The following is a 23,290-nucleotide window of genomic DNA, read 5'->3' as shown; positions in this document are numbered from 1 at the left end:
ATATTTTTGGGAAAGCGATGCAGGACCCTCTAATAACCACATACGCTGGCCAACTTCAATTGTGCACAATGCGGATTGCAGAATTGTGATCTGTACAGTAGCAGGAACAAAGTCGATGTAAGGCCATGTGGGGAGTACCGGCATAGGTTGTATTTATTTATGGCTCAGTGAAAAGAGAAAACCTCAAGGGGGACCAAAATTATTCAACACACAAGACACAATCACAACCACTCTGTCACTCCAATGATCAATCTCAAATAAAGAATCTGTGAGGAAATTATTTAATAATACGATCCCATAAAATCAGAAAAAATCAAAAAGTAAAACCACCCACAAAGACTTAATACAAGAAAAATTGATAAAAACATTACATAAAATACAACATGAGGCAGACAAAACAAAAGACAGCCACTCTAGTCTATTGTGTGTAAATTGTCCCAATTTTCGTATATACAGGCCAATTGATCCATATACACAATTCCTATTCAATCTCAAGCCTGTTCCAATGGGTCCAGCAGTTCAGTTTGCGTCTATGTGTTTCGGTGGTCTTCCAAAGTCCTTCTACCACTTTCTTCAGGACAAAAGTTTATACTCCCAAAATATACTTCTCAAATCTATATAAAAACGAACAGACAAGAATATATACATTCCCAACTACTGGATTATTCCACTTTGGTTTCTTTATCTGTTGCTGTGATGGTGCTCCCCTTCCACTGTGGGTGTTTTAGGCTGGTAGCTACCTTCGTTTTATTGCAGCATTCCGTTCCTCCCATCTCCTCCCATGTCGCTGACACTTGTTAGGCTTTATTCCAGTGCTGTCCTCGTTTACCTCTGGCTCCTAAAATAAGCTTATTTCACAAAAGAAACGCCCAGTTGTTTAGCTCACTGCTAATGCAATCCACAATATGTCCTTTCTGGCAGAATGTAGCTAAACTTAGATGCTATGATGTGAAACTTGCTTAGCCTCGCATCACATATTGAATCTCTCTCTCTCCTGGGCTCCTCTTTGACAGCACTCATGACAGCGCACACAGGGCATTGCTTATCTATTTTATTGGGTCATAAATATTCTCAGGCTGCTCTGCTCCTTGAAATGCAAGGCAAGAAGGCTTTCAAGACTTTTCATTTTGTTAAAATGAAAAAAGAAAATACCTTTCCAGCCCTATTTCCCCATTTCTGTTCAGAGGTTCACACAACGCGAGGTAGTGTGGTCATCTTCTCGTCTCTTCTCAAGACCTTGTGTTTTCTGATGTTAGAAGCCACCAGTGACCACCAAAACATGGCAATAAAGGACAAAACTATGAGGCTAGGTTGACCAATTTACGTGGGAAGAAAAGTCCAGTTCTGAATTGACAATGCCAATAGCTCTAATTCAAGAAAATGCTAGACCTATTGCTTTGCAAATGCTTGCTCAATTACTTCTAGTTCTGGCTGGAAAGAGAAATGAGTCACTGCATTGGGCAGCAACTGCTGTAGAGGAGTAGAATTGGTAGCACTTGTCTTATTTTGTAACCCTCGAAGCACTCATGTGTGACTCACAACACTCAAGAGAGAAGCTAATATGTCACACTGCAAGAGGATAACATACCAGAGCATTGGGATAGAGGAAGAACCTTATGAAATGGAAGAAAATAAATAAACAAGTCATGTAGAGTGAGAGCATGAAAGAAAAAGGGAAGGGCTGAAATATTAAGGAAAGTTAGAAGATTAGAAGGAAAGATGAAACAGAAGGAAAATTGGTGGTAAATATGAAATGAAAAATGGAACAATGGAAGTACAAAAGGAAAGATGCAATGACTTAAGGAAAGTTAGATGGAAATATGAAAGGAATTGGTATAGGAAGAAAAAGAGTGAAACTAAGGGTAGTGAATATAAAGTACAAGTTAAACAAAGTGAGAGGTAAAGTAAGAAACAGGATTAGGAAAACACTACAACTCCAAATATCGTGCAGGGCACCAACGTTCCTCATACTCACACATCATCACACACCTCCAATACATTGCTCCAAAATCAAACGAAAGAGTACTACACTGCAAGTTCCGAATATGCCCCCTAGCCTCTCACCACTCCCATCACTAAATGATATGAGGAATTAACTTTGCAAAGCTAAGCATTTTGTCAAGTTAACTTTGCACCTTCTGCACACATTAACAACTAAACACTTCCTAAAATGCACGCCCTTTGCAAATAAAGCACAATTCCCTTCCCTGAGAGAGGTAGGTATGATTAACCCAATGCCAGTACAGTTTCCTGATATCTAACATGTCATTTTCATCCACACTATTTCAATACTATTACTCGGTATACTTTGAGGATTCTAGATACTGTGGTGACTATGGCATAAGGTTGACGTTGTTGACTCGTTGACATAGCGTGGACATTCCAACCATTGTGATAGACCACTCTGGCATACTGTGTCCATGTATGATGTATCAGGTGCATGGTACACATTATGCAGACCTGACAGTAACCATTCTTAGCATGCTGCGGGCTTTCATTGCATTTTGGAAACCCTCCTTAGCAGGTTGTGGCCATTCCTGGTATTACGCCGGCCACCACTTGCATAAAGTGGATTTCATTAGCATAATGTGGGATTCCTCGTTGGTTATTTAAGGGATATTTTACGGTGAGCTGGATAGATTTTTGTTTCTAATATTTCGTTGGTGTAATGAGCACCTTCTGCAATACACAGCAATTGCATCTACTATATTGTAAATATTTTTTATAATATCATAAGCATAACCTTATGAGTATGCCAGCTGTGTAAACCTGCATGGTCGGTCTCGTGCCTGAGCCTTTGAGATATGTCTACAAGGCTGATTTACTTTCACAAGCGCGCTCTTAAAAGTAAATTATCAGTAATGGTATAATTGGAAATCTACCGTGAAGTGTCAGCATTGGACTATGAATGGAATTGGAAAGTAAAAGTGAAGAAGGTGACAGGAGGACTTATAACATCACATACCCAGACTCAGTGAATAGCTGTTAAGCTCATGTCTTCTCAAGTCGTTTTTAGAGACCTTAGCCTGAAAAACGTTCCCTTTGCTACCATTTTTATCAAGGCTCCTTGTGATGAACACTAATTCCGTCAGTATATTGAGGGAGGATGAGACTCCATCCAGCACATCATAAAAGTATTGAAATGTTTCATGACTGACCTTTCAGGGCCTGCTATAAATCCTATGGCTTTAAAGTCAGTGTATTTCAGTTTTTTCCTGTGAAATGCACAACTGGTCCATTTGTTCATGTTTTTCTTCGGGTTACGACCTCCTGGCACCAAAAGCAACCCTTAGTAGGCAGTCTTTATTTCTTTCGATTCTTTCCGTTCACAGCTCCCTGAAAACCTGTAGTTTTGGCTGAAATCTTTCCTCAGAGAGAGAACCCGCTCCTTGAATCCTTCTACCTAGGGTTGATCTCCGTCGCTTGGCGCAGTTCGAGATTTGTTTCAACGTGTAGGCAGGGATATTTTGCGTTTCTGTCTAATTCTTTAAAAGTGATAGTAAGGGGCATATTTATACTCTGTTTGCGTCGGAATTGCGTCGGTTTTTTTTGACGCAATTCCGACGCAAAACTAACTCCATATTTATACTTTAGCGTTAGACGCGTCTAGCGCCAAAGTCCATGGAGTTTGCGTAATTTTTTAGCGTGGACACCTACTTTGCGTTAATGAGATGCAAGGTAGGCGTTCCCGTCTAAAAAATTGACTCCGAGGCATGTGCGCCGTATTTACACTCCCGGGCAAAATTCACGCCCGGGAGTGGGCGGGTCAAAAAAAATGACGTACGGCCGCTTTTGCGCCGTTTTTTAGCGCCTGGACAAGGCAGGCGTTAAGGGACCTGTGGGCTCGGAAGGAGCCCAGAGGTGCCCTCCCATGCCCCCAGGGACACCCCCTGTCACCCTTGCCCACCCCAGGAGGACACCCAAGGCTGGAGGGACCCATCCCAGGGACATTAAGGTAAGTTCCGGTAAGTATTTTTTTTAAAAAAAATTGTGGCATAAGGGGGCCTGATTTGTGCCCCCCTACATGCCACTATGCCCAATGGCCATGCCCAGGGGACAGAAGTCCCCTGGGCATGGCCATTGGGCAAGGGGGCATGACTCCTGTCTTTGCTAAGACAGGAGTCATTTCTATGGGGGTTGGGAGTCGAAAACAATGGCGCAAATCGGGTTGAGGCGAAAAATTTGCCTCAGCCTGACTTGCCCCATTTTTTGACGCCCAAGCTCCATATCCCTCTACACCGGCGCTGCCTGGTGTACGTCGTTTTTTTCCACGCACACCAGGCAGCGCGGGCGGCTAACTCCGGCTAACGTCATTGATTAAATACGGCGCCCGCATGGCGCTTCAGAATGGCGTTAGCCGGCGCAAAATTTTTTGACGCAAAACTGCGTTAGCGCAGTTTTGCGTCAAAAAGTATAAATATGGCCCTAAATACTCTTGAATACGTGAAGCAAAAATGAATACTATTCAAGTCAAACTGAGCCTTGCTGCTAAATACGCCTTACTGGAACTAAGGGGCATATTTCCAACAAAGTGGCGCAGGCCAGCCCACCTAAGGACCTTGCTGTACTGCATTGTGCCACAGGGAAAGGGGAGAAACGCAGCGTATTTACAAAATGCAGTGCATTCCTGTTCTCTCCCCCATGCTGGCGTCCTTGTGGCTGCCTAGAGCCTATGCAGGCACCCTGGAAATCCACTGCAAGGCCGAAGGAATGGCCCCTGACGCGGAGTAAGGCAACGCAGTGACTTGGGCTGCGCTGCCTTACACCATATCTACGAGGCCATGAAATGCCACACAAAGTAGCTTTGCGTGTTCTCATAGATATGGGTCTGCAGTCTGCGTCGTCGGAACATTAAACGTCATGGGGCTTGTAAATATGCACCTAAATTTGTGTTCTCTTTGTAGAGCTCCCCCCTCATTACCGATACTGTGGAAGACATTTGATACAATAAATATTATTTTGCAGCTTTCTAGAACAAAAAAGTGGCACTTTTGTCTGTTTGGCACTGCTTAGAATTGAAGCATGCAAAAATAATTTGTTATTGGAATGCCTAGCTTCACATAAATTTGGGACAGTTGCCTTTGGCTAGGTTGACAGTAATAACGTCAACAATCTGGCCTTTAGTTGTTCATGAGATGTATCTGAATTTACTTGCTTATGGATCACTTAAGCATTAAGTTAGCAGGTGCTTGAGTTTTTTGGGTTGTTTACTTAGTTGGGGATTGGTTATAGGTTGGCTGCAGGACTTTTTGTGGTATGGATGATTGGGCACTAGGCGTGTCAAGGTATTGTGATTATCCCTCCTGGTAACATTTCCCAATGTTTCTCACCATTTCTTTCCAGCACGATGAGGGCCACTGGTTTTGTCTAAAGTCTGGAGGTGTCCAGTAGGCTCCGGGTTGGGGGATGGCTCGGCACATCTACGAAGCATGCATACTTCTTTTGGCCGTTGCTGCGTCAGCTGCCCCCGCTTCTGTAAGCAATGAGGACTACCCTGCGGATGAAGCCGAACAAACCTCCAGCAATGACAACCTGACCTTCGATGATTACCGGGGGAAAGGCTGCGTGGACGACAGTGGCTTTGTGTACAAACTATCCGAGCGGTTCTTTCCAGGCCACTCAAACTGTCCTTGTATTTGTACAGAGGATGGACCTGTCTGCGACCAACCCGAGTGCCCAAGGATTCATCCCAAGTGCACGAAGGTGGAACACAATGGATGCTGCCCCGAGTGTAAGGAAGTGAAAAACTTTTGTGAATACCATGGGAAAAACTACAAAATCTTGGAGGAGTTCAAGGTACGCTTTTAAAAACACATGTTTGCTTATTTCTGAAATATACCTACCCTTGTGAATATGACATGGTTCGGTGAACCAAGTTTTTTTATGAGCTTACGTCATCTGTGGCACTATGGGCTGATCCTACCTCCATGACTAATCTCACTTTGTATTTTAGAACTTTTAGTTGGACTTATACTGCTATACATTTGAGTCTACAAATGTGATGAAGGATAAAAAGCCAAGGCTATCTGATGGTGTCCCACCTGACGCTGGGCATGTTGACAGCAATGGTCACTAGCTTCCAAATTATGCATGTCAACAAGAAGGATTACATTTTTCTGCGCTGATAGAGTTGAAAGATTTCGATAGTGATGCATGCCATGTTATCCAAAAACCATGTATTCAATTATGTTTGTTGCTGCAGCAAATGTTCTGTCAGCAGTGGGCACACAATATCTGAGAAGGTATCTAGGCCCTTGGAGCTAGCTCTGTTGAAGTCGACATTTTCTTCAGCTTTTCTCATCCTTACAGGTGTGTTTTACTGTTCATTGCGAACACATGAACTGTTTCTGTTCCCTTAACTACAACTAGGAGTTGTCTCAATGACTCCATGGGACATATTTATGATGCCCCTAGTGCCACCGTGCGCTACATTTGGGCAGTCGCAGCTCTCTGCGCTCACACGGGGCGGTTCGGGTGCGGCACTCAGGTGTGTCAGGGGTGGGTAAACTTTAATAAAAAAAATTATTTTTTTTTAAAATACTCATTTGATCCACAGCCGCGCTGGGCCGTGCCATTCCTCTTTCTCCCATCGCTGTAGGCACAGGCTCCCAGCTTGCATTGCAGCCAATCCTGATGCTGCTCAGAGCTGCGTCAGGATTGAGTGGGAGCACCCAGTCAGGGTGTTCCCAGGCAGACTGGAAGCCTGTGTCTGCTCTCTCGAGCCCAGCAACACAGTGCCAAGACGGGCGGCCAAACAGTGCACTCCCCTTATCCTCATCCTCTCCAATGCCCCGCCCCTTTAACAAACAAAACAATAATAAACATGGTTTATTATCATTTAATTTGTTAAAAGATTTGCAGTGGCTGCTGCTGGCAGGGGGCTGTCACTCTTCCACCCTACAGAGGAGCGTTGCTACATTTGGGTAATTTTTTTACGCAAATGTGGCGTTAAGGTGGCATTTCCTACATGCCATATTTACAAAGTGGCGCAATACAAGCATTGTGCCACTTTGTAAACCCTTGCGGCACATAATGCCTGCGCCAGGCATAATGTATGTAAGGGGGAGGTTCCCACATAGGGAGGACCAGAAAAATGGTACGGTGAAATTTACTAGATTTCCATTTTTAGCCTCATTATTAACACCTGTCTAAGGTAGACATTAAGATGGCTCTCCCATTGAAAACAATGGCCTTCCCTGTGCTTTGCTGCATTAGCGCCATAATTTGTGGCACTAATCCAGCAAAGCGCCACATTAGCACCATAAATTATGACCCTAATGTAGACATGACCGCCCTGCTGCGCCGTATTGCAAATACGGTGCACACATGGTGTCATTAGGGGGACACAATGGGGCACTAGAAAAGTGAAGTATCATGAATGATGTGCCACTTTTCCATAAATATGCCCTTATGTCCTTTTTCTGAGAGAGATTTTCTAATGTTATCCCCAGCTCACTCCTCTCCATTACATCTGAAACCTTATTCTTTACCTCTAGCACTGTTATTGCACTATCAGTCCTCAGTATGTGTACTGTGTATATGCCCTTTAGGGATTTGGGCATCTTTACCACAGTCCTCATCCCTTCTAGTTCTCCACTCCTGTGTGTACACGCTTAGGTTATTGAACTTCTTGTCAAAATATTTATGACTTATGTAGTTTATTGAGTGTATTAAGGCTGGCTTTATATTTTTTGAGAAAATGGATCCAGAACTACCAAAAATTCACGCAACACAGTGCAGCAAGCCACCTTGCTACACTGCAAGAAAGGGCAGGAATGACCAGTATTTACCACTGTACGGCTCAAACCTGTCCTTTCCCATTGCTGGAGCACTTTTGGCTGCCTAGAGCCAACACAGGCACCCTTGCACCATGGTGCAAGATTGACTGTGTTGTAGTCAGGATTGTTTTTGAGCAGGAAAGGACACCTTCCTGCACACAAAAAACAATCCTCAGAGGATTTTCCCCTTTCTACTTGTGATGCAGAATGCAGCACACGTAGAAAGAGAGAAACACGAGGAGAAATAAACATATTTCTCCTTGTTAAATGTCCATGGGTAGTCATTGGATTTTGACGCATTGCCAGGTCTACCACTGATGGTAATTCTGGGAATGTTTCAAAATCGATGGGTGCATGCATGGGAACACTCACGCTTCAACCATGTAATGCGTCCCTGAGCATTGCAGAGTAGCGCACGGCAGTGATTTGTGCCGCTTGCGTTACTCCACATTTATCAAGGCATGCTGGACCACACAAGGTTGCCTTTCGTGGCCTGATAAATCGTCCTTAGGTTTTGTGTCCCCATTGCACCTCCTTGCATGGTGCAAAGGCAACTCATAACTTTAATAAATCTGGCCCATGATGTTCTGGAAAAGGATTTGAGAACTTGTCACTGTATTCTAGGATTCCAGAACTGAGTACAGTACTCCAAAGAAGGCCTACAGGACTGCATAAAGACCGCAGCTGAGATGAGGCTTGCATAGCTGGGCAATTTTGCAGGAGAGACTTCCAAAACTTTGCCTACTACTCACTACATGATCACGCGAGCCCTCTATTATTTCATCAACAACTTAACACAATAGGTTACACTGAAAAATACATATAGTGGTGCACCAACAGTACATAATAATGTGAAAGAGTCCAAATCAAAATGTAGAATGTACCATATCTTCTTTATCATGTTTGTACAGCAGACATATAGATCCAAGTGTAACAGAAAAACAACACAGCCAAAGCGTTTAGTTCACCACTGTGAACTTCTGCAGGGTCTTCTTATTTTATGCAGCCAATATAACATGATATTAATCTTGTGAAACTGTAATTCACCATATGGAAATTTCCCAGATATGGGCAGGGTCCTGTTAGATTAAACACTCTGGATCCTTTTGATATCAGGCCAGGCCGTCCCCGTACTTGACACCTTAGTCCATGTCCAGGATAGTAGACAGTAGCCATACATCAGCTTGCATTGCGTGAGTGCAAAAATGAAAGCTCTCTTTTTTGCACTCATGCAGTGCAAGTAATCTTATGAGACTTTCATTGCTTAGCACAGTGCCTCATATAAGGGCTCAGTACTCTTATGCAGTGCTTCATTTGAATCCTTGGAGACTCGATTACTTAACACAGTACTTCATGAAGTCACATTAGTACTGCAAACAATATTTTCACACAGACTGTTTTCTGATTACCAACGATTGTGATAGCTGAGAGAGCAGTTATACCAGTTAAAACATTAATACATGGTATACAAAATTTGGAGCATAATTGAATTGAAAGATCAGACTGGAAGACAGATTTTTGGCCAATTCCTTGTTCTCCCAAATCAAGCCTGATGAAAACAAAACTAATATATATGCACAATAGTGCGACAGTGAAGGAATGTAGTTACTGTTTAAAGAAATGCTGCCTTTGTTATGAGTTTTTGTAAGCAGAAATATTGTCCTACAAAACTTCATAGCCAAAACACCGAGATTCACAATATTGTGATGCTAAGTATATACAGGTAAGCATGAATTTTTGACTCCACATCCATCTACCTTGATGACAGACTTGAAGATATATATATATCGCAACGTACTGAGAAAACCTTTTTACCACTACATACTATAAATTTACTTTCATATTTTATTAGTTTATATGTATGTCAGATTATTTTTGTAGGATACGTCGTCTATGACTTTCCAGTCTTTCGCCTTTACTTATGCTTTCATATCACAATTTTAAAACAACATTCATTTTATTGCGAATGTCTCATGCCTTCTATCCGCACGTTTCTGCTGATGTACATGCACTTAACTGTTCATGGCTGTGCCTGGGAATCTAGTGCAACCAAACCATGAGCTAAGCACACTTTGATCACTCTTCCCTTTAGGCGAGAGTGTCTGCACATCCATGGAGTGGACTGTCAATAAAAGGTTCACAATTTTTATTCTCCTAAGGTCAACCCCAATAACATCCACATTTAGTCGCTCATAAAATATAATAGAATCTGCAAGAAAAAAGGAGGTGTTTATTGTAAAGGTGATTACGGATTAAACAGAACTTTTAAAACAGAGGCACATTCTTTGTTGTTAAACCTTTTTGTGGGATGAGCCAGTCAGATTATAAAATGTAAGACTCGAAAGAATGAATTTGTAGAGTGGGTGATAAAACTGGCTCGGAACATCCACCAATCAGATCGTGACATTGATTTTACAATAGTCTTTTATTTTACTTACAAATCAATGAAGGAATCCTGTCGAAACTGAAGAATGCAACAGACCGATGTGGAAAATTGTTAAACAATGCTGTTCATCAGATGATTGAAAAGATTGCTTTGTGAATTAATGAAGTGAGAACAGGGGTGGGTACTCCAGAATTCCATGGTAGCTATACATCACGGAAGATGCATGTTCCTTCCAATGTTTTGTGGTCATGACAAGCTTGGGTTTTAATTAGACCTAAACAGAAGGTCTGAAGTCCTTATGATCATCAAGGGCTTTCTGGGTGAGCGTCCGGAAATGAAACATATGGGGACAGAGCTTTGTCTGCCTCAAAGATTTAGAAAATCTCTTAAAAAAGTGGTATTTGTTCAGTAGTTCCCAACTCTGCGGTCCGGGTTATTGCTCAATTATCATCAGACAGCGCCATGAGGCTCCAACATAGGAACATTCTATAAATAATATAGAACATGACATAACGTCGCAGAATATCAGAACACAAGTGTTGGTATACTAAGGCCGTCTTGCAAGGAGGAAACTCTGCTTTATTTCATGACGAATGTGTGTAATTCCCTATAAGATGGAACAGTGTCACCGGCTCCAAAATGTGAGCTAGCAAAGGAATCTTTTATGCTGGACAATACATTTTCTGGATATTTTGGACCTAAAAAAGTGTTCAAGTTTTATAAGGTAGCGAAAATAAAACAAAGGGCTCATCGAACATGTCACTGATGTTGTGCCCTAGAATATCGAGGCAGGAATCTCGATGGCACCAAATATCTTGGACACATTGCTGAAGGGCAAAATATCGAAAGGCAAGTAAGTATAGCTTTTATATGTACCTTGAAAATATATAGGTCTTCAAGATGAACAAATGTGGAGCTAAGAATAGTAAATCTATACTTCCTCTACATACATATCGCTTTCGATACTTTGTCCCTCGATATTCCGTCCACGCAATCCGTGTATCTCGAATTTCCTAGCCACAATATTCCGTAGCACAATCATTATTCACATCATCAATTAGTCAGGGAGTGGAATCAAGCTGAGCAGAATAATCAGAAAAAAGTTCTGTTTTCATTGACCACTGTTACCAGATCTCAGCAGTAACTAGGTTTTGAAATCGACGGAAACAGAGGAAACTTACCATCCTTGGTTAAGGAAGAGAAATAGAGAGGTATGATTTTCTTCATTAAAAAAAGGGACATTTATTACCAAAAAGTCGAAAGAGACACTGATGTATCGAAGTGTGTTTCCATTCGGAAATTTTTCTATAATATTGCACTTCCTTAGTATAAGTAATCAGCAGGTGCCTGATAGCTGTTGTTTGCTTTTGGAAGGATCTGTCACCTTGAGGAGGGGAAAGTTGCCCAGTAATCAGTATGTGATTTGTTCCTTTTCTTCGATGTGTATTTATTTGCTAACCATGGCATGTGATATTTTACCTAAAATGACATTATGCAGCAGAATACCAGATTGTGCAACATTGAGCATTGCTTTATACCTGTAGCATAACCATGGCTGAGGGGACTTCATCCTGCCATAGTATTCCCACACTATGGAAGGATGGGAAGAGCTCAAAGCACTCAAACCCTTGCTGCTAGACACTGACTCAAAAGAGCAGATCACTTCTCAATCGAGTTGATGTCGCTTCACTTGCTGTAAAAGAGTTGCATTTGATATTCTGTGTCTGGTCCATAAAGCATTACATTTCAGTGCATCTGATTACATTTGTAAACTTTCTTTGCTTACAACCAAACCCGATGTCTATGATTAGCCCTGTACCCCACTCACCCTCTCAAAGCTCTACCTTTTGGGGCTCATTGTGATTGCACCTTTGGTGTGAGAATGACTTAAGGAAATTTCACAAACATCTGAAGATTCACATCTATCACCTGATCAGTTTCCTGTCATTCTTCCCGTCTCTCTATTTTATCTGTGAGCTTTCTGAAGCTTATTCTGGTTACCCTAGCACCTTACAAAAAGTACAAGCATATAAAAATTGAGGATTACGGTATCTGGAGCTGCAGCTTGATCTTGAACACTCTTTTCATCTTGTTTCTATGAATCTCACTAGGATCCTTTGCTCAGCCTGCTCAATATCACCCACTCTAGTGTGCAGTTACTAAGTGAATTGTAGCCTAATTGGACCATAGGCACCTAACCACATTGACTATTATGCACTATTCATCTGCACATTTTACATGTTTTTCCAGCTAACTTTGAAAAAACAGTGGACCCTGATCTGGACAGTAGGTGCCAGTGAGCTCAGAAATGTCTGTAACTGGGTGATGCTGTGGGTTCCTGATATGCTCTTTAGGGGTGTGGGGTAAACTCCACTCCGACGGAGTTTGTGGAGTTTTGCCAACCCTGCTCTCTGTTTGGAAAACAAAGGCCCATATTTATACTCTTTTAGCGCCGCATTTGGGTCATTTTTTGACGCAAAAGTAGCGCACACTTACAAAATATATTTGTATTGCGTCAAAAAATGACGCAAATGTAGTGCTAAAAAAGTATAAATACGGGCCTAAGTTCCAGAAAAACTCAGCCAAATGCCGCGTAGCAGAGTTTTTTCTTGTGCGTGGCTCGTCAACGTTAAGTTGGCTAGCAGGAGTGAGAAAATCAAGCACTAGACCGCTTCTCAGCAGGATTTGTCAATGTGGGCGGTCGTGACAAGTTGCTACTGCTCACATTAAGAAAGCTACTGCTCATGTTGAGAAAGCTACAGCTCGAGTAGAAAATCTACTTGAGCAGCAGAAAGTGTAGCACCCTCTGATGTGCCATCTATGCTGACTTTATACCCAGGAGAATGTCCAAGTGCTAAAAATCAGCATGAGCAGTGTGACTTACTGGAATTCCGCTGGTCAAGGAGGACATTTTAGGTAATTCTGCAGTACCCCTTGGAGTGAAACTCCCTGAGTTCTGCCCAGGCCTAAATATCTTCTGTTCTCCCTTTCCATGTTACTGAACTACTGTTTTACGTGATCCTTTGCTGAATCAAGGACAAGCTGCATGCGTTGCTATAAAAAACAAAGGTTAATTGCTTGCTTGTATGGTCTGATGTGAAGCTCACAGGAGCTGGCTCCCGTGGCCCCATCGATTCCAAAATGTAGATAAACTTATTGATAAATGTGTGGATTGTTCTTGGTCTGTGGTTTTGATTTTTCTTTCTAAGTAAGATAAAAAACCTCTGTTGCCTCTCTAAAATATATTTTTAAAAATGTACTCGAGCAGCAGACACATAGGTCGATATGTGCTGCTTCAACTTTATACGCGTTTGTGAATCAGAACATTAATGCATGTATTTAACTTTTTAAACTGAAGACTGGGATTTATTACCAATACTATCAGCTCAGATTTTTCTCACAGCCGATTTTGTTTGCATAAGATTCTTTCTGTGGTCCTATAATGATCTGGGATATTAACATTCTCAGCATGAAAAGATGTTTTACAATCCGACATCTGCGAGCACAGCTATTTGTCAATGAAAAAGTCAGTTATATATCTTAGTAGTGATAACAACCACTATACTAATTATGACACGACTGAAATTTGCAAAACATTTTAAAGCCTCCAGTTTGCAGTAATATAAACCTTCCAAAATGCGGTTTAATTGCAATTCATAATACAATGGTGATTGTTCATGTTTCTTCTTTGAAAGTAGTCTGAAACCAAACAACTGTATTGCATTGACAATATTGAGAATGCGCACGCTGGTTAATTTATAATACCACAAACGATTAATCGAGGGAAATGAGTGCGCAACAGCGCCATATTATCTCATAGAGTAAGAAAAAAGATGTAGTGCTTAATGCAGCTTTACTGGCGCAGCACAACATAAAATGTGACTTCATTTAAGGCGCACCGTAACTCTAGCTCAGTAGTATTTCCATATATTTAGCCGGATTGCACTGTGTGATTTGAAGACATTTCTGAGGTTTTTTTTAATGCTCTTTATACATTTATAAATAATTATTTCCATGATATTAAAAAAAGGCAGCAAACAAATTTGAAAATGCAGCGCAGTGTATGTGTTTGTGTGTTGTGATGTTAGTAAAGTTGTCACTTTGGATTTAGGGGGCATATTTCTTAAAGACTTGTGTTGTCCTTGCGCCACGCAATGGGGCACATAAGCCACGCAACTCTTAAGTTAGATGTATCAAGCGTGGCCTTGTCTGGCTTGATAAATCTAGAGTAACGCAACACAGCTCAAATCACCATTAGTCTGCCTTAGGAAGGCAATCCATGGGTGGAGCGTGGGTTTTCTCACACACCCACCCATGGATTTTGGTGCATTTCCAGATTTAGCATTACTGGTGGACCTGGGAATGCATTAAAATCCTACACCTCCCCAGGTGAGGTATAACGATGAGGAATTTCTTTATTTCCCATCATTATTTCCACTTTCTATGTGTGCTGTATTCTGTGGATTGTTTTGTGAAGGAAGGGACACCTTCCTGAAGAAAAATGATCCTACTCACAATGCATACACCACTGCACTATGGTGCAAGGCTGCCTGTGCTAGTGCTAGGCAGCACATTGTATGCCAGTGCAGGGAAAAGGCCAAAATGTGCTGTATTATGTTAAATATAGAGCATTTCTGCCCTTTCCCTATCAAGCAGTATAGCACAGGAAAGTGACTCACTGAGCTGCGTGATTTTTTAATAAATATGCTCCTCAATCTGTAGGAAGCAGGTGTACCATGAGCACAGGTCAAGGAAGGGAATGAGCCCCCCTGGCTGTGCTACAAAATTTAACATCCATCAATAATCTAGGTCCAGTGCTCTCTCCAGCCCATGGGCTCCGGTGCCACTGCACATTCTCTACCAGTGAAAGCTACAATAATGGATTTAGGTGCTCCTAAATTTCATCCCTGAACATAATTCCTAGAATGTGAATTTTAAGATCTGCACAAGTGAGCAAGTTCCTTTTTAAACCATGTATGTACCATAATCACTCTGTTCACTGTTTTTTTAGACATATAAAAACTTCCTCATCCACCTGTACCCTCCCAGAAAATGCAAGCTGTTGCAGTAACCATTCAAATTGAGAGTTTTAGTTTAGTTCATGTTCCACTTCTGAAAACATTTTAGCTGGTATCATTGGTATAATGGCACACAGATGGAAAGCACCCCAACTGTAAACACAAACATTATTGTACTGAGGTGAAGGTACACAGAAATCCTAAGTGAGTTGATTCGCTGAAACCCAAAGCTAAAATCAGATTTCAACAAGTACAGATTTTGCAGCTGTTTCAAACTTTTTTTTTAGCGTTTAGAAGATTTTCAGAGAAAGAACAAAATGTTTTTTTATGGGAAAAATATAACTCAGATACAGGGGAGTTACACAGATCAGTGTAAAACGTACCAGGAAGGCAATTTGAGAGAAAAAATTGATTGATATCAACTAGACCCTAAAGCAGAGGTCTTCAAACTTGGAGGTGCCCCCCCCAGGGGGGCCTCAAGTGATCCCATGGGGGACGCAAGGCTCTGGCCAAACATTTTACAGATAACAGGGCTTTGTTTTAAGCAGAAGCATGTTACTGCATTGTTAAAAAGGTAACAGTACTTAACTGCAATGTTTAAATAGGTCCAGCTATATTTAAACATTGCAATCATTATAAAATAATTGCGAAACATTCTGAGGAGGGGGCCCAAGGATTTTTATTTTCTGCTGCCCTAGAGAGTACTGCACTCCCAACTGTGGATCAAAAGCCCCATTCTTGGGAATACTTATAAATTCTGTTCAAATCCCAGAGGGTCATCAATTCCTTGACCCTGCAAATGTAGGGTCAGTTTACAAACCTTACTCCTGAGGGGCTGCTGTAACTTCTACAGTATCCCGCACACATTTACAGAATCGTTGGTGGTTTGCCTGTTCTACTGGGATCACCACTAGGCATGAAAAAGATGCAAATTAGCAAGCCTCAGAGGTCATCCAGGGGATGCTACAGCCTGGAGCAGTGAATATATCAAATGATTAATTGTTTTTGTTTGATGCGCTGAAGGCCATGCTGTTAGTTTTATTTTTGGGGTGACCAATTCCAATTGGGCACACCAACCTGCTGGCTTGATGGGGCAGCTCAGGGAGCCCTCGCCTAGCTGCCCCAGACAGTTCCCCACCTGGCCAGCCATCTCTTCTCCACGTGGGAGAGCTGCAGTGCTGTTTTCTCCTACCTGCTCTGTGGGGCAGGGAGTTAAGTTTGCTGTGGCCACCTGCTCTCCCCAAACTTGGGCAGAGGGAGTGGGGGTGAGGCCACTGATTATTGGGGAGGGGTTTGCAATGGTAGTCCCCCTGTTTCTAGTGCTGCTCGGGGCCCATAGATAGGGTCCCTGGCATCTTGAAAAGACAATTGTAGCTAGGCATTACTACCAAAACATAATGAAATAAATCCTTTTCGAGGTGAGTATTCTTTACATTCCTCCTCTCCAGTTCAAGGGATCATGGAACGGCACTGATAAGAAATACCTATTGTGTCAGCTATGTCACTCATGGAACACATTTGTGCTTATATCACAAAGTACTCAAAATACAAAAGAATATCTAATCCCAATGTTTTAAGTAAAGTGCATTAAAACAATAAAATCAGATGCAAACCTTCATTGGTTGCAGGATGAAATTTCTAAAAATGGCCAAACAGAGTTTTAATAATACCAATATATAATCTATATTTGCATGTTTTATCACACTGTAAAAAAAACTATAGGCCAGATGTATGAAAGCCTTTACCAGGTCAAAAACAGCCCATTGTGGCGTTTGCAACTGGGAAATGGCTATACCCCTTGTAACAATCCTATTCTGCGAGTTGGTAACCTGTTATTGACTCACAAAAATAGGTTTACCAGTTGCGATTAGGAAGGGATGTGCCAAATGCATCCCTTCCTCACAGCGTGTCATAGGGGGATGTAAGATTGTTTTGTGACTGTAAATGCAGTCACAAAACAATGGCAGTTACCACCAACACAGGACCTCTTCCCCTTTGTGAATTGAAGTGAACGCGCACCACTGCCTACTCTGAAAAAATGAAAAGAAAACTTTTTGTTTCTTTGTTTGAAATGCAGCTTGTTTTCTTTTAAGGAAAATGGTCTGCATTTAAAAAGAAAAACTGCTTTATTTAAAAACCAGTCACAGACATGGTGGTTTGCTGTCCCCAGCAGGCCACCATCCCTATGAGAGGGCCATTCCCAATGGGGTTGCAAATTGAGACCTACCTCATGAATACTGATGAGGTAGGTCTTTGCAACCCCATTGGGAATCGCTAAATGTCCATTTTGTGATGACTGAGCTGTATTAGTAGTTTTATTGTAAGGGTTGTTTAAGTATACAAATACAATAAAGAATAACATACATCTTCGTCTGCCACTTGACAGTTGTCCAGCAATTCCGGGGCCAGATGGGTGAGAAGTTTATCCCACAGGTAAGCGTTTATTGGTTTAAATGGGAGCTGCGCCTTCGCCCTCATACTTGTACTTCCGGTTCGAACAAACCAACTACAGACAATTGAAGCCATTTTCCAGAAATGACACAATCAACAGACAGGGTAGCTCATTTCCTCTGCACACTGATGAGGAGCTGAGGCTGCCTTTAAAAGCTTCACAGTGTGTGTCCTATAAAATCTTTATAACCAGCCATTCAATCCTGAATGTGCATTGTGCAGTTACAGTGCCGTAGTTCGAATGAAAGGACACGAGGCTAAGTGCACACCACACAAATCCGTCTGTAAGCTGTAAGTGACCGGTATGATCAAGGCCTGTCATTTGCCATGGGTTAATTTATCAAGCACTGCTAATGAATATAGCACCTTCATTTGATAATACTGACAGTTGTTATTAATATTATACTTACCACTACCATTTAAAAAAAATATATATATTATCATTATTAGCAGCAGCAGTAGTAGGTGTTCTAGAAAATACCAAAGGTTTACTTTCAGTGATAATGCTGCTCTGCACAACACATAACGGGGCAAGTACTGTACAAAGGCCAAATGTACTAATACACTGAATATAAAAAGGGTTGCAAATTGCACACCAACTTTTTTTGGACTAATATCTGATTTTACGAATTGACCTATGTACCTCTCGATCAATCTGCAAAATCAACCTTTACAGGTGGTCACAGAGCAATCTGCCTATTGAATTTTAGTTAAGCAGGTTGCAATTTGTTACACACCCCTCCTTCGCGCGATTGGCTACAAGGAAAGGGAAGGTGGCAAGCTAGGGGAAGAAGACCACCATCCCTGTGTTTCCTTTTCGAAATGAAAACAGCCGTGGTCTTTATAGAAACGGATGCTGCTTTAAAAAAAAAAAAAATAGGAAAAAACAAGTGTTTTATTTGGAAAACCATCAGCCGTGCAGCGGTCTGTTGGACCACTGGTTACTCCAGTGCCACTATGATTCCCAAATGGAATCAGCTACCATCTCCTTCGGACTGTCAGCAGCTCTACAATAGTTTGAGACAGAAATTGCAGAGGAAAATCATTGGTGCATTCCCTAGTAAATTGCAGTGTGGAAGGAATTCCCCTTTTAAACCTCTCCTCAACTGGGTTTCGGTAATGGTTGCAAAACCCGTTTTATGAGTCAGAAACCTTTACTGACTTGTGGAATTAGGGCCTGATTTATATTTCTTTAGCGCCGCATTTGCGTCATTTTTTGACGCAAAGGCGTCGCAAACTTAAAAAATGTAATTGAATTTTATGAGTTTGCGCCGCTTTTGCATCAAACACTGGCGTAAATGCAGCGCAAAAAAGTATAAATCAGGCCATTCGTTTGTATGGCCCAAAAAGCAATTTTGCAGTCACAAAACCAATGATTTTGCAAATCACAGGGTTTGTGATTGCAAAATGCTTTGCCTTGGAACATCAAAACAAAAATATCACCTGACATAAATATTGCACCCTAAATATTGTTAATAAAAACATAGTCCCATTGGAATAAATCATAGAAATCTACAGCCAATTTAATAAACACTTTTGAAACAATATTAAGAGCACAATATTTCTGCCAAACGGTGTTTCTGCTAATAATTTTCTAAGACGTAACCAGAATGATATTCTGTCAGGAAAGTAGACTTGAGTTGTGTAGTATTCATGAAAGCGTTTTGGGACTCCATTTGCCACATTCTTGCTGGGAACCAAAAGGTTTGCTAAATATTTTAACCAAAACATACACAAAATAAATATTAACATCTACTCAAATAACAGATGACTTCACACGCTGACTCATTTAAGTAGCATAGAAAAGAAATGGAAAATCTACAAAGAAAATTGCAATAGAAAGGTAAACTGAGAAAAAGTAACTGTCATAGAACCAAAGGCAACAAGCACAGAGCTGCGTAGACTACGTTACTGCATGTGTAAGTGCTCATAATCTGAGCCCATATGTAGATGGCAGGAATTGCTTCTAATATAAAGCTACGGCTGGTGATGTGATTATGTACATGGACGTCAGAAAAGTGGACCAGACCCTCTCTTGGTAGGCAACTGGTGTATCCCACACGGAATGCCTCCAATGAATTCAAGAATTTTGAGTTATTGTTAACTTGATTTGGGTGGGATAGGTGTGGTTTAACTAGTTACACTGTTATAGGTGTGGGGTGTTGCAAGGGAAACTTAATGAAGCATACTTGGTTTATAGTTTTGCAGTGCGTCATATATACTGATTCATGTACACAGCAGATTTAGTTCAAAGTGGTCAGTCCCTAACAACTATGTTCTAAGATTAGGCTTACATGCGCAGAGGGAGGCGCTCATAGAGGTATTTCTTAAACCAGATTAACCACCAGAAAAATGTGCCTCCTATATCCCATTTTCCATTTTAAAGTTAGATTCTAAACTATTGGTGAAAATTATCACTAACTGACTTTACCCATACCTGAGAGGTCTTGTCTCCTTGCAACAGTCGAGATTCATCCCTGGCAGGGTCACAGTGGATAATTTGAGAGCATTCTTTTAGTACTGGCCCCTTGATATACTTCTGTAAAACAAATGTTGTCCAGAGATTTTCATTTTTGATCTGTGTTTTTGGATCATTAAAGAAGTAATTTAGCTGATGTAGGTATTGCTAATCCGGGCCAATTTTTTCTGAACAGCAGTTTTAAAAATGACAAATGTGTTGCATTAATGACCATGAGACCTATATACTTTATTTTGGTGTCAAAACATAGGTTTTGGGGGTCAAGTAGTCCTATAGAGACAGAAAATAACTCCTCAGAGCAACCCTTCTGCCATTTTCCAAAATGGCTGCTCTATAATGATGTGTTTTAGCCATCATATTGGTGATATATTTTAATACTGGTTTTCTATTGATTCAAATTCATAAACATGAGCAAAGCAGGTTGTATCAGAGGATCTTTACCTCCTGACACAGTGTTGCTAACTACTAGATCTGAAGACTCCTCCAGCAAAGAAAAATGTGTCATATGTCAAACTAATCTGAAAGAAAAGCTAACATCAACTGGGCTGAAGAGAAGAGAGTTTGAGATGCTGCAGAAATATGGCAAGACAGAGTTCACAAAAGATTGAAACTGATAGCTCAAGAGGATCAAATATTATATCATTGTAACAACAAGTGCTACAAGTCATGTACAATGGAAAAAAGACTGGAAAAAATTTAATGAAAAAATAGCAGAAACCAGGGAATCACAACAAGAATCCGAGTCTTCTGACAAAGCAATGAAAACCAAACCCATTGCCCATCCACTTAGAAATTAAATGGCTTCCTGTTGTCCACCTCCAACAACTGATAACAGAGTGTTATATGTGGTTAGCCAAAACTAGGGCCAAATGGATTGATGAAAGAATAAAGTATGAGTGTGTGAGTCTCAAAGGGCAAACATGTTTTTATTCACAGCTGTTTTTTTCCAAGATGAAGTTTTCAACCGAGTAGCTGATCTAAACAGCGAGATGAATGTATTTTCAGCAGATTCGTATACCCATCCAAATGGCATGCGTGCATACATTTGACAATATGAATGTGCAATGAGCTTCCAACAGCAAAGTAATCTATAGCCTTCAGTTAAGTTTGCACTCTAAAAATGCATATGAAGTTTTAAAGCCTGTCTTGAGTGCTTGCTACGGGTTCACACTCAGTGAGATCAAAGGAATTTTGGTCAACATTGATGAAACTGTATTGCTCCATAAAAATGGAATTAAGATTTTTCTGGTGGGAATGTGCAATGATAGAATTCGTTCTTGCCGGTCTAACAAAAAGAATGAGACACCTATGGTGTTTCCAGCTGATTTGACTCTTGAAGTTCTTGCTGCCAAAATAAAATCACAGAATGCAGTAAAATGAGGAGGAACCATTTTAAAAAACATCCTGAAAGATTTAGATTTTAGACATCATAACAAATTTTGTGAGGTCCCAAATCATTGGAGTCAATAAGAATACCTGTTATTGTTTTAAGATTTTTTACATCATTGTTTAATATCAGCAAAGCAGAACTGTTACCAACTAAAGTTCTTGGGATCGAAACAGAAGCTGACAACATTGATGATGGCTTTGAAGATATAAGCGAAGAAGTGGAAGACAATTCCACAAACTGACAGGCTTATGCTGTGCTGTCTTTTCCAAATCATGTTTTATGAATTACATCAAGGCAAAAAGAAAACTCCACCATACATGATGACTGCCCATGCAATCTCTGACAAGCGCAAAAGTAAAGAGATAATCACTTCAATGAATAGGATCGGTGTATCAACAGGTTATAATGACGAAGTATGGAGCAAGAACTTGTTAGCAGCTCATGCTGTAAAATCTTGTTAATGTGCAGGCACTCCACTCCCAGGTCACTTTACCAGGAACAGATTTACAATTGCTGCTCTTCATAGTTGTGATTTTAAAGACAGCTCTTTTTCTGGAACATCCAGAACACATTATACTGCCATGGTGCTTTTTCAAGACTGTACCAATCAATTAGCTGCTGGAAAACAAGCTGTGTCAGCTGTAGGCATAAACAAACAAAGCTGCAAACTTATAACCCAACTGCTTTGTCAATGTGTGGAAAATCACTACAAGTCATCAACATGTCCCAGTATGCCAGAAGGTTTCAATGTGGATGAGGACATGGATATTCTTCTACCTGTTGCTGTGGTCCACAAAGCTGATTTAACTGACTTTATCACATCGCTTATTCGGTGTAGACTGAAGGATGAAGAAAAGCTAGTTCCTCCATGTGCTAGAATTCATGTTCTGATCTCCTAGAGTACAGTCCCACTGAAGAAGATTTTAACTCGCCAAAACATTGCTGATGCTTCAGTGATCACTGAATTTCCAATTATTGCAAGTGGAATGATTGTCAATGAGTGGTTGGTGTCTGCAAAGATATCTTCAAAATGTACAGGCTTTATGGTTCAAGAACTTAACAGCAAATTGTAGGAAGGTGACCTTCGTGTTGTGCCACATGTTGAGTGGGCTCTTCGAAAAGGTTCCAATCGAGTCATTATACTGTCAAATGACACAGATGTTATTATTGTGCTACTTAGATTTGTTGCAATGTTCATAAGCCAAGGATTGTCAAAGTTATGGATATGTTATGGAACAGACGAGAAAAGACACTTAATCTCGCTCCATATTCTGTACAAGAAACTTGACCTAGAGATGATCATTGTTCTTATCAAGCCACATATTCTTACAGGTGATGATACTATGAGCACAATTGGAACAAAGCTTGGAACTTTAACTGCTGAACCTGAGAAGTTTCTAAAAGGATTTGCTGAGACAGAAGAAGAATGTGACTTTAAAGACATAGAAAAATACCTTGTGCGTGTGTGGAAAATGAGTTCTGACTGTCATACATTTGACTATCTTCAGTATAGTGAGTTCAAAAGATCAGTTCTGCTAAGGTACCTTCCACCGACATCATATTCTGTGTGTGGACACATTAAAAGAGCATTCTATTTGATGAAAATATGTGTAAATGTTTTGGATCATGCATGTGTAGAGAAAGATCCGTGTGAATTTGGTTGGGAAGATATTGATGGGGTGCTAAAATCTATGACATTTCTAAAGCCACAACCCACAGAACTTACATGAATATATACTTGCAAAACCTATGTTACAAAAAGATGTCCCTGTTGGTATGCTCTTCTCA

At 40.9% G+C, this 23,290-nt stretch overlaps 1 protein-coding gene across 2 annotated transcripts in view; it reads left to right on the top strand.

Moving 5' to 3' along the window:
- The window catches only part of VWC2L (von Willebrand factor C domain containing 2 like), a 445,621-nt gene that overhangs the window by 47,114 nt on the left and 375,217 nt on the right, over positions 1-23,290 (top strand). For both annotated transcript variants that reach the window (XR_011201241.1, XM_069221376.1), the window contains exon 2: positions 5,344-5,796. Coding sequence is in view for 1 of the 2 variants with exons in the window: in XM_069221376.1 (XP_069077477.1) it covers positions 5,407-5,796 (390 nt within the window). In the remaining variant the exon portion in view is untranslated. The remainder of the gene's footprint in view (positions 1-5,343; positions 5,797-23,290) is intronic.

Source organism: Pleurodeles waltl, chromosome 3_1 (assembly GCF_031143425.1).
Source record: "Pleurodeles waltl isolate 20211129_DDA chromosome 3_1, aPleWal1.hap1.20221129, whole genome shotgun sequence".
NCBI classification, from domain to species: Eukaryota; Metazoa; Chordata; class Amphibia; order Caudata; family Salamandridae; genus Pleurodeles; species Pleurodeles waltl.
Note: the sequence above shows the minus strand (reverse complement) of the source record. Positions and strands in the feature narration are given on the sequence as shown.